The sequence below is a fragment of the Macrotis lagotis genome, chromosome 1 (genome assembly GCF_037893015.1).
Source record: "Macrotis lagotis isolate mMagLag1 chromosome 1, bilby.v1.9.chrom.fasta, whole genome shotgun sequence".
In the NCBI taxonomy this organism is placed as follows: Eukaryota; Metazoa; Chordata; class Mammalia; order Peramelemorphia; family Peramelidae; genus Macrotis; species Macrotis lagotis.
Genome location: NC_133658.1, coordinates 492,739,574 through 492,752,085, shown reverse-complemented (window position 1 = coordinate 492,752,085; position 12,512 = coordinate 492,739,574). Strand labels below are relative to the sequence as shown.

The 12,512-nt window shown below is 35.7% G+C and overlaps 1 protein-coding gene across 4 annotated transcripts in view; it reads right to left on the bottom strand.

Moving 5' to 3' along the window:
- Positions 1-12,512, bottom strand: part of PRDM15 (PR/SET domain 15) — a 184,523-nt gene that overhangs the window by 111,104 nt on the left and 60,907 nt on the right. For 2 of the 4 annotated variants that reach the window (XM_074213837.1, XM_074213838.1), the window contains exon 6: positions 1,613-1,837. In XM_074213837.1, coding sequence (XP_074069938.1) covers positions 1,613-1,837 — 225 coding nt within the window. Of the gene's footprint in view, positions 1-1,612; positions 1,838-3,651; positions 3,899-12,512 lie in introns of those variants that run through there. The other 2 variants (XM_074213840.1, XM_074213839.1) reach the window with 2 other exon arrangements.

Below are 12,512 nucleotides of genomic sequence, written 5' to 3'. Positions count from 1 at the left end.
CATTTTAAATCCTTAGTAATAAAACCAGAAGATCAAGAAAATTTTTTTGCACATTTGCCATAATTTATTAGGACATTAGACATACAAATTATAATGTACATCTGTGTTTCTTGGTGCTTTTTAGCAGTTGAAATATTCCAATTCCTTCTAGCTACCGCAAAATTTTCAAATATATATTCCAGGGGCAGCTAGGTGGTGCAGTGGATACAGCACTGGCCCTGGAGTCAGAAGTACCTGAATTCAAATCCAGTCTCAGACAATTAATAATTACCTAGCTGTGTGGCCTTGGGCAAGTCACTCAACCCCATTGATTTGCCAAAAAAGAATATATATATATATATATATATATATATATATATATATATATATATATATATAATTTTGTTTTACATATGCATAAATGTTTTAAGTTGATTAATGAAAATCTTTAGCTATGTAATTCTGATGTTTTAAAAAATGTTCAACATTAGAAAATCTATGGTAATAGAAACTGGAATTGATACTATAACCTACAAACCTTAATTTAGATAATAATTTTGATCTTTTCTCCCTGTTAACCTTAGGAAAATGATTAAATGTTATAGAATCATAGGATTACAGTATCAGAGATTTAGTGGAAAGTAAATTTTATTATATTTTTATCTTTATTCCTTTTTCCTTTTCTGGTACATGAAAGTGTACCACCCATGCAACAGGCTATACAATGAAGAAGGCGGAGAATTAGGTAATGTGTAAACTGGAAAATCAGTACCTAAGAAGAACATTGGCTGAACACACTAGAAACATCTTAGGTGGAAAATTTCAGAAACTGTGGAATTTATGGGCAAGCAAAGGCTTGCCCAAAAGGCTATTAAGTTAGAGTTTGGTCAATAGAAGGCTCCTGTTCATTTTTTTTAACTTTTGCAAGGGATTGGGGTTAAGTGACTTGCCCAAGGTCACACAGCTAAGTAAGTATTAAGTGTGTGAGGCTGGATTTGAACTTAGATCCTCCTGACTCTAGGGCTGGTACTCTATCCACTGCACCACCAAGCTGCCCCAATTCCTGGTTTCATTTCAAGAGATTTCAAAAACTGTAAGATCAACAATAAAGTCTAATAAAAACAATTAAAATAAATATTTTATTGACTGTAATCACATATATAGAAAAATGAAATGCACAGTGGAAAGAATTCTAAATTTGGTGTCAGTAGAGAGTTTGGCAGGCTCTGACAGCTGCTAATAGCAAGACTGTTAGCAAGTAATTTAAAACTCTCCAAACTTCAGTTTTCTTCTCTGAAAAATGACTACAATAATACTTCAACTATTTGCTGCAGAGGACTGCTTCAAAGAAGGTGCTCTATAAAACTCAAACTTATAGAAGAAATGTACTGTTTAATATTATTACCAGACATTTACAATTATTTCACTTAAACAGTCTCTATCAACTATGATCACTCTATACAACAATGGCATTACATATATCACTAAGGACCTCAGTTCCTTTATCAAATGAAAGCATGGATTAAATTATTTCCCTTAAGTCCTTTTCATCTTTAAGATCTCTGATCCCAAGAAAAGAAATTCTACCAGTTATCAAACTGGCAACTATTTTCCTGGAATCAGTACCACTCACCTGCTGGTTCCTTCTCTTCGATGATGACAAGAGGTTGTTCACCTTTTGAAGTTTTGGATTTTTTACTTCTTCGGGGCTTTTTCTTTGGTTCTCTGTTGGCACTACCACTTTCAGAAACAATGGATGTATCCTTAGGAAGTACCTCAATTTCTTTATCTGGAGTTATTTCATTATGGCTGGTTGGAGGCATGCCTTTGATTTGTTCCAGATGACTCAATACATGCTCTGTAAAGACAGAGAATCAATCAGGAAATACTGTGTATTTCAATGGAATTAGAATAATCTCTAATGTCTCTTCTGATGCTAAAATTCTTTGTATGTGCAAATATATAAATATTACTCTACCATTATTCCCCCTCATGTTGTTGTTATTAGCTTGGAAGATCACTATTTTTTATTTTCCTGAAAGGCAGTATACTACATAATAGAAAAATTAAAGTCAGGAGAACTAAGTTTGAATTTTTACTAAGACAAGCACTGGCTTTGTCACCCTCCTTTATCGGACCCTTAATAGACTAGATGACTTCCAACACCATCTTACAGTTCTAAATCTGATTCTATGAAGTTGCTTAACACTTCAGAGGCTCAAGTTCATTATTTGTAAAATGAGAACGAAATAGCTTCTCTACTCACAGAGTAGCTCTACTACAGAGTTATTGTTGGCAAAGTATTTCATAAACCTTAAACAGCTATATAAATGTGATTTACTGCTATTGCTATTATAAAAAAAGGTATGCCCTTCCAAAACACCATGTTTACTTCTTAAAAGGTCACACAGAGGGGGCAGCTAGGTGGCGCAGTGGATAGAGCACTGGCCTTGGAGTCAGGAGTACCTGAGTTCAAGTCCAGCCTCAGACACTTAAAAAAAAAGGTCACACAGATATCAAGGTGAATTCTCCATCATGGGAAAACAAATTGTTCCCTTAAGCTTGCATCACCCCTCGGTTGCAGTTCTATAGAACTGAAAGTACTTTCTAATTGCTCATATTTGAACTGTATGTATGTTGTCTCCCTTAGTTAGAAGGTGAGCACTTTCACAAGGAACTGTATAGTCTTTTCTGTTATGTGCCCAGCACTTAATAAAATGTTTGGCACATAGTAAAAATTTAACAATTGCTTTTTCAATCATTTATTCATGAAATATTTTAAAAGTTGCTTTACTTGGTTCAAATAAGATCAACTAAGTTTTCCCCCTTAGTTCTTTTTTTTTAAGATTTTTTTCAAGGCAATGAGGTTAAGTGGCTTGCCCAAGGCCACATGGCTAGGTAATTATCAAGTGTCTGAGGTCAGATTTTAACCCAGGTACTCCTGACTCCAAGGCCGGTGCTCTATTCACTGCACCACCTAGCCCCCCCCCCCCAGTTCTAATTCTTCTTTCACAACATGACTAATATGGAAATATGTTAAAGACAATGGTACACGTACAACCTATATAAGACTGTTCCCCACCAGCATTAAGGGGGCAGAGCCAAGATGATAAGAGTCACGCAGGGACACACTCCACTTTACCCCCAAATCACTCCAAAATGCCCTTAAATAACAATTCTAAACAAATTCTAAAGGGGCAGAACCCATAAAAAGGGAGAGGGGAAACAATTTTCCAGCCTGAGGCAACTTGGAAGATCAGCAAGGAAAGGTCCATTGCACCAGGGTGAGAGTGGAGCACAGTTCAGAGCAGGCCTCAGGAGTGCAGGTGCGATCTGAGTGGACCAGAGGTAGCCAGCCCTTGGGAGCCACTGAATTAGCAGGAGCTGCTGCTTCTAGAGCTCTCAGCCCACAGAGGGTAAGGGAGTCAGGAAATTACAGGGGTCTCTTTGCTATCACTGAGGCAGGACTCTGCTGCTTTCCTCATACTCTGATCTGGGTCACAGACTCAGGTCCAGTCCCAGGAAGAGGTAGAGGAGCAGCACAACAGAGCTTGTTACCCAGGGGAACAGGGGACCCTCCTCACAATTCCAGGGCAGTAAATAGTACTGTGGGTCACCCACAGAGCAGAGCACAGGTCAGGAGAGCAGAAAAAACCTCTCCTTAGATCATACCACCTTGGAAGAATTGAAAACTCCCTAGAAGTATCTCTCAAAACAGCTGCAAAAAAGTGAGCCCTCACCCTAGAAGCAGAGCCCTACCTTAACAAAGAGTTAAAAGCAAGTCATAGGCTGGGGAAATGAGCAAACAAAAGAGAAAAAATCTGACCATAGAAAGTTACTATGGTGATAGGGGAAGAGCAAAACATACACTCAGAAGAAGAAAAACTCAAAGCTCCTACATTCAAAGCCTCCAAGAAAATTCAGAATTGATCTCTGGCTATGGAAGAGCTCAAAAAAGATTTTGAAAGTCAAATAAGAGGAGAAGAAAAACTGGGAAGAGAAATGAGAGTGATGTGGAAAAATCATGGAAAAACAAGTCAGCGGTTTGGTAAAGGAGGCACAAAAAATACTGAAGAAAACATCTTAAAAACCAAACTGGGACAAATGTAAAAAGAGGTACAAAAAGCCAGTAAGGAGAAAAAGGCCTTAAAGGGCAGAATTGACTAAATGAAAAAGGAAGTAAAAGACTCAATGAAGACCAAAAGTCCTTAGAATATAGAATTGAGCAAAGGGAAGCTAATGTCTTTGGGAGAAGTTATGAAACAATAAAACAAAACCAAAAGAATGAAAAACTAAAAGACAATGTTATATATTTCATTGGAAAGATAAATGAAACAGAAAATAGACCCAGGAATGATAATTTTAAAATTATTGTATTACCTGATAAAAAAAAAAGAACCTAGATATCATCTTTCAAGAAATTATCAAGCAATACTGCCCTAATATTTATTCTAGAACCAAAGGATAAAATAGAAATTGAAAGAATCCTCTGATCACCTCCTGAAGAGGTTATAATCCTAGGAAGAACAGGGAAGTGGGGAACCTCCTCACAGTTCCAGGGCAGAAAGTAGTGCTTGTGTTTGGTCACCCACACACTAGAGCACAGACCAGGAGAGTAGTAAAGATTTCTCCTTAGATCATACTACCTCACAAGAACTGAAAATTTGCGAGTCCCTAGAAGTATCTCTGAAAACAGCTACCAAAAAACCTCCAAACCTTGATACAGTCCACCCTCCACCCTGGAGGCAGAAGCCCTACCTTAACAAAGAGTTAAAAACAAGTCACAGGCTGGAGAAATGAGCAAACAACAGAAGAAAAAAATCTGACCATAGACAATTACTACAGTGATAAGGAGATCAAAATACACACTTAGAAGGAGATGACAGAATCAAAGCTGCTACATCCAAAACCTCCAAGAAAAATATGAATAGGTCTTAGACCATGGAAGAATTTTGAAAGTCAAGTAAGGGAGATAGAGGAAAACTTGGGAAGAGAAATGAGAATGATGCGGGAAAATCATGAAAACCGAGTAAAAATACTGAAATAAAATGAAAATCGGACTTGGGCCAAATGGAAAATGAGCTACAAAAAAGTCAATGAGGAGAAGAATGTCTAAAAAAAGCAGAATTGGGTAAATAAAAAAGATACAAAAGCTCACAGAATATAAAATAAAATATAGAATTGAGCTAAGGGAAACGGATGACTTTGTGAGAAAGCAAGAAACAATAAAACAAAACAGGTGAAAAATTAGAAGGAAATGTGAAATGTCTCACTGAAAAAAACTGACCTGAAAATACGTCTAGCAGAGATAATTTTAAAAATATTAGACTATACCCTATACAAAGATAAGATCAAAATGGATACAGGATCTAGACATAAAAAACATTATAAGCAAACTAGAAGATCAAGGAGTAATTTATCTGTCAGATTTATGGAAAGGGAAGCAGTTAAAAACAAACTAGATAATTTTGATTATATTAAATTAAAAAGCTTTTGCACAGAGAAAACCATTGTAACCAAGATTAAAAGAAATATAGTAAATTGGGAAACAATTTTTACAACTAGTGTTTCTGACAAAGGACTCATCTCTAAAATATACAGAAAACTGAGTCAAATTAAAAAAAAAAAAACAAGCCATTCCCCAATAGACAAATGGTCAGAGGATATGTAAAGGCAATTTACAGATGAGGAAATCAGAGCAATCCAAAAATCATATGAAAAATTGCTCTAAATCACTATTAGAGAAATGCAAATTAAAACATCTCTGAGGTACCACCTCACACCTCTCAGACTGGCCAATATGATCAGAAAAGACAATGATCAATATTGGAAAGGATGTGGGAAATCTGGGACACTAATACATTTTTGGTGGAGCTGTGAACTCATCCAACCTTCTGGAGAGCAATTTTGAATTATGTCCAAAGGACAATAAAAATGTACACACCTTTTGACCCAGCAATACCACTACTGGGTCTATATCCTGAAGAGATTATGAAAGTACAGAAATGTTCATAGCAGCCATGTTTGTGGTGGCAAAGAAATGGAAACTAAAGGAAAGTCCATCAATTGGAGAATGGCTTAGTAAACTGTGGTATATGTATGTCATGGAACACTATTGTTCTATTAGAAACCAGGAGGGAAGGGAATTCAGGGAAACCTGGAAGGATTTGCATGAACTAATGCTGAGTGAGATGAGCAGAACCAGAAGGACAATATATATCCTAATAACAACATGGGAGTGATGATCAACCTTAATGGACTTGCTCATACCAACAAGGCAGCAAGCAGGCACAATTTTGGGGTGTCTGTGATGGAGAATGTTTTCTGTATCCTGAGAAAGAATTGTGGAGTTTGAACAAAGACCAAGGACTATTATCTTTAATTTTTTAAAAAAAAATATCTTATTATGTAATTCTGCTGTATCTCATACTATATGTTTCTTCCTTAAGGATATGATTTCTCTCTCATCACATTAAACTTAGATCAATGCATACTATGGGAATGATGTTAAAGACTAGCAAACTGCCTTCTGTGGGATGGAGGGGAGGGAAACAAGATTGGGAGAAAAATTGTAAAACTCAAAATAAATAAAACCTTTCTAAAATTAAAAAAAAATATTAGACTATCTGAAAGTCTAAATAAAAGAGCCTAAACATTATCTTACAAGAAATTATCAAGGAAAACTGCTCTGACATTCTAGAAGCAGAGGGTAAAATAGAAATTGAAAGAATCCACTGAAATGAAAACTCCCAAGAATATTAAATTTCAGAGCTCCCAGGTCAAGGAAAAAATATTGCAAGCAGTAAGAAAGAAACACAGCAATTATTATAGAGTCACACAAGATTTAGCAGCTTATACATAAAAGGATCATAAGGCTTGGAATATGACATTCTGGAAGGCAAAAGAGCTTGTATTACAACCAAAAATCAACTACTCAGCAAAACTGAGCACACTCTTTCAAGGACATTCAATAAAATAGAAGATTTTCAAACTTTTCTGGTGAAAAGACCAGAGCTGAACAGAAAATCTGACCTTCAAATACAAGGGGAGAAAAATGCAAATACAAGGAAAGGGAAATCATAAGGGACTTAATGATGTTGAACTGTTTTATATTCCTATACAAGAAGATACTGATAGCTCATGAAATTTCTCATTTATTAGGGCAGTTAGAAGGAGCATATAGACAGAGCATATGGAATATAAAGGGATAATGTATTTAAAAGATGGAGCTGAGGGGTGAGAGAATGTACTGGGAGAAAGGGAAAGAGGAAGGTAGAACGGAGTAAGTTAAATTTCACATAAAGGAGGCAAGAAAAGCTTTTGCAGGGGAATGAAAGATGAGAGAGGTGAGGGGGATGAGTGAGCCTTACTCTCATCAGAATTGGCTCAGAGAGGGAATAACATACACACTCAATTGAGTATAGAAATCTAACAATCTACAGGAAAGTAGGAGGCAGGAGGATAGGAGAAAGTGGGGGGAGCAGTAATAGAAGGGAGGGCAGATTGAAGAAGGGGCAGTCAGATGCAAAACACTTTTGAGGAGGGACAGGATGAAAGGAGAGAGAGAGACAGACAGACAGACAGACAGACTAAAATAAATGGGGGATAGGGAAGAATAGTATGACGGGAAATACAGTTAGCAATAGTAACTGGGGAAAAAATGTTGAAATATGTTTCTCTGATAAAAACCTCACGTCTCAAACATAGAGAACTGAGTCAAATTTTAAAAAATAAGAGCCACCCCAATTGGTAAATGATCAAAAGAAATAAACAGTTTTCAGATGTGGTTATCAATGCTATCTTTGGTCATGTTTTTTTTTTAAAATGTGCTAACTCATTCCTGATCAGAGACAATGAAATAAGTGAAAGGGGATGACAGAAGGAACAATCTATTGGAGGAGAAAGGGTGGAACAGAATCACCTGAACAAGTTAGGAGTAAAGATACTTCATCATGTGAGGTAGAAGGAAGGAATAGTGGCAGAAGGCACATGAGTGATAAGAAATGATAAAGAGGAGACAATAAGGTACTTAATGCAAAGGGCCTCAATTCTTCCTGTAAAATATGAGGCAACTTTCTCAGCTAAGGCAGAGTAGCCATGGAAAGTTTGAGGAAGGATGAACAGATTTGGAAGAGCCAAGACAGCAGGATAATGAGCTGATAAGTGAGTTACTGGAGGATTGTCTTATCAATAGTTAGCAACTGTATAATACTTTAAGGCTGGCAGAGTTCTTTACCAATAGTATCTCATTTTATCCTTCTAACTGTCCTGAGGTGTAGATGTTATTACCACCTCATATTATAGAAGAGGAAACTGAGGCAGACAAATTTAAGTGATTTGCCCAAATTTACAGAGCTAGCAATGCCTGAGTCCAAATCTGAACTTTAGTCTTTCTGACTCCAGATCTGTCACTCTATCCATCATGCTGGCATATCAATGTATAATGAAGTAAACAGAGACAAATAATATAGAAACTACCACAAAACAACTGAAAATAAATGATACATACCTATAAAGAACAAGTTTGACCACAAAGAGAAAGGAATAGCTACCTCTCCCCATTCATCTGGAGAAGCTAGGGGCAGGAGATGGAGGTGCCACAGGAAGATGGAAGTGTGTGTGTGTGTGTGTGTGTGTGTGTGTGTGTGTGTGTGTGTGTGTGTGTGTGTTTGTGTGTGTGTGTGTTAGTTATAGCAAAATCAGAAAAATCATTCCAAATCTGGGGTCACAGAATCTGTCTTAAGCCTAGAAATATAAACAAACAAACAAAAAAGGCTAGAAGACAGGAAAAATGAACTCTGCCAATATTTCTGATTTTGGTTGCAACTGGGAAAGTAGAACAGTGTATTATTGAGACTAAAATTGTGCTCAAATTCTTTTTCTTCAAGAGTTTCCTTTACATATCTATTACTCATTCCTTCAACAGAACAGACTTGCAGAAGGGTCAGCCAAGACCTATTTCTACAAGGATAGGTACTTCCCCATGTAATCTCGCAGTAGGGACAACAGCAGCCATAAATGCAGTTGTTGTATTTAGTTACTTTATTTCTCCTGTGAAGATATATCTGTTATCCCTTAACAGATCTCTTTAGGGTTACTCCTCTCAAAATATGCTATTTTTAATTTCCTTTGTTGAGTTGTCCATCTTCTATAAAAACTCAAAGTTCCTTATGTTCTGGTAGGTAGATCAGTAATTTTCTTCAGTATATTCATGAAAAAATTATCAACAACACTAACAGGAGTTGATATTTGCATAGCATTTTAAGTTTTATGAAAAATTTTACATAAAATTACTTTATTTGATCTTCTCAAAAATCTGTATTATAGATAATATTATTATTATGCCCATTTTTCAGAAAAGAAAATAAAGATACAGAGAGATAAACTGTCTTGTATCCATAGCCACGCAATTTAAGTTTTAGAGTCAAGATACCAACTTAGGCCTTTCCAAATAGCACATCAGTATGATTTTTGGTTATTTGTTGCTTCTCAAGTTGATAATCAAGGGATTATGCTTAATATTATATAGAAATAATACTAAATACCATATTTAATCAACCATTTAATTGATTTATTTATATAATGTAAAACTTGATAAAATATGCATGTCAATTAAATAGGACATAGATATAAACCATATAAAACAACATTTAATATGATGCAGTATTGCAGAGCAAATCTATGTTACTTCCTGTCAGATTGTTTACTGTCTTCCCCCTCCCCACCTCAAACATTCCCTAAGAAACAAAGCAAACCCAAAGGTAAAAGAGAATCTTCACCAGGATCACAGGACTCAGCAGAGTTTCTCCTGGTAGACACTGGCATGCATCTTTGAAGATATTCTAGGAAAGTTTTTGAGCTACTTAGTTTTATGATAAATTGATCCACATATGTTTAGAAATACACACACACACACACACACACACACATTTATATTTGTGTATAGGTTGTTGTTTTAGTTGTGTCCAATTCTTTGTGACCCTATTTGGGAACTTTTTTTGCAAGGACACCGAAGTGGTTTATCTTCTTTTCCAGTTCATTTTACAAATAAGGAAACTGAGGCAAAAAGGTTTCAAGTGACTTGCTAGGCTCATAGAGCTAGTAAGTATCTGAAGCAGAACTTGAACTCAGGTCTTCCTGGCCCCAGGTTCAGTGTCCTATGCTACCTGTACAAATCTTCTGTTTTCTAGGCATCAGTTAATTGGCACTAATGTTTGTTCTTCATTCTTGAAGAAGACCATGACATCATGGAGATGATGCCATGACAAGGACATGAATTAGATTTGAATGAGTGGGGGCTTTGCTACATCAACAGCCTCACTTTCTCCTCCAGAGCCATCTGGGTCCAGTATCTCAAGACCATATCTCAGTTTTGAGTATTAATAGTTTAAAACTGGGACAGCCTCTACTTCAGAGTCCATGAGTTTTCTCCATCAGTACAGGTTACAATTCATCCACACCACCTTATCCTGTGTACTTTTTAATCAAGACCTTCCATAAATGCATTATATAAGTTCTCCCCAGAGTGCTACAGGACCAATTACACATCTTAAAATTTGATGGGTAACAGTGCAATGTCCAAAGTCTGTATCTTTATAACTCTTGACTATGAATCTGTTTATTCTTTACTTTCATAGGACTACTCCACATCTTTTCAAATTGTTCCTTTGCATAACGTATCTCTTATATCCTTTTTCAAATGCTAGTTATTATTGGTAATAAGTAGCAGCTTTATTTAACTTTCTATTACTATTTGTTTCATTCATATTTTTAATTCTTTGGAGACCATTCTAATGACTCACAGTCATAAATTATCACAAAAAGAATGCTAGTATTTAAAAGATGAGGTATGTTAAGCAGCAGCTCAGAATCACTGAAAGCATTGTGGAGTTTCCCATATGTAATCTAGCATATTCTCTTCTTATTCAGTTGAAGGCTGAGTTCACCACTAGTATTCAGTACAAAACAATATGTATGCTAATTAAGTAAGGATTTTCAATTCAACTCAAATCCTAATCTCAACAATGGCCGTTCTTCATTTATTTGATATTTCCTGAGTTGAATGACAGATTGAACTCTTCTGAATAGTTGAGTCCTTACTGAGGATGTTCTATACATTCCAATGGCTTAATGGAATCCACATAATGTGATCTACAAATATGAACATTTAGGAGTCCCTCCATTTTATTTTTTAAATTTCTTTTTATTTATTTGTTTGTTTATTTAAAGGCAATGGAGCTAAGTGACTTGCCCAAGGTCATACAACCAGGCAATTACTATGTGTCTGAGGCCAGTCCTCCTGACTCCAGGGCCAAAGTTCTATCCACTGTGCCACCTAGCTGCCCCAAGTCCCTCCATTTTAAAGGAATCTTTTCTTGTGTTATTTAAGCTCAAATTGCATTCTGATGTTCTTTCTAAAAGAGATTCAAACATACTCTATTTTTGAGTTTATCAGTGAGAATGAAGTGCTCCTTTAATACAGTAATAACAAAATGATGTCATTGTAAAAAAAAAAGAAGGAAATAGATCTGAGGAGGCAAAGAACAATTGTAACTTGTGTCAAGTGGTTAGAAAAATGTTACATAGAAAAAAATCTGTGAAATCTGAAAGCAAATTATCAAATAAATATGAGATCCTTAATAAAAAGGAGAGGGGTGCTACAGAATTAGAAAAAGGCCAAGTGTTGACCCATTTATTAAAAGAAGACAGTGAACTCTGAAAACTATAGAACTAAGAGTTTAATTAAAATTTGCTGCAAAAATCTAGAATGTATTTTCAAGTGATTATAACTCAACATCTAGAAAAAGAAACAGTGATCACAATGAAATTGTTCATTTTTGATCATGTCTTTATCTAAAATAGTCATGTAACCTAATTCCCTTTTGGGAAGGATTTCTAGAATCGTTCATCAGGGAAATCTTATAGACATAATATAACCTAAAGTTTTGCGAAGTATTTGACAAAATCTCTCATCTTTTTTCATATATGTAATATGAATATTGGTTACTGTGAAACACTAAAAGAGTTATTTGGTAAAAATTATCTTCTTAATCTTTATAACAGTATTACTGGCAATTTTTAAAAATTGCAATCTAAACAATCTAAATATCCAATAATAAGGGATTGACTAAATAAATTTTAGTACATTAATAAAAGTAATATGGCATGGTAGTCAGGATTACCTGAGTTCAAGTCCCACCTCAAACACATTCCAGAACCCGAGGCAAGTCACTTAATTTCTCAGTCCTCCAGACAACTTTAGAAAACTTTAAATTTCTTTGTATCAGTTAATCAAATATTGGGAGGGGGACAAGAGTGCTTCCTCCTTACTCTAGACTAAAAAAATTAAACCACAGAACCTGAAAAAACAAAAATTCATCTAATAATATAATTATGAAGAATGTAAAGAAATGTGAAAATAGGGATGGCTAGGTAGTGTAGTAGATAGAGCATTGGCCCTTGAGTCAGGAGGGCCTGAGTTCAAATCTAGCCTCAGACACTTAATAATTACCTAGCTGTGTGGCCTTGTGCAA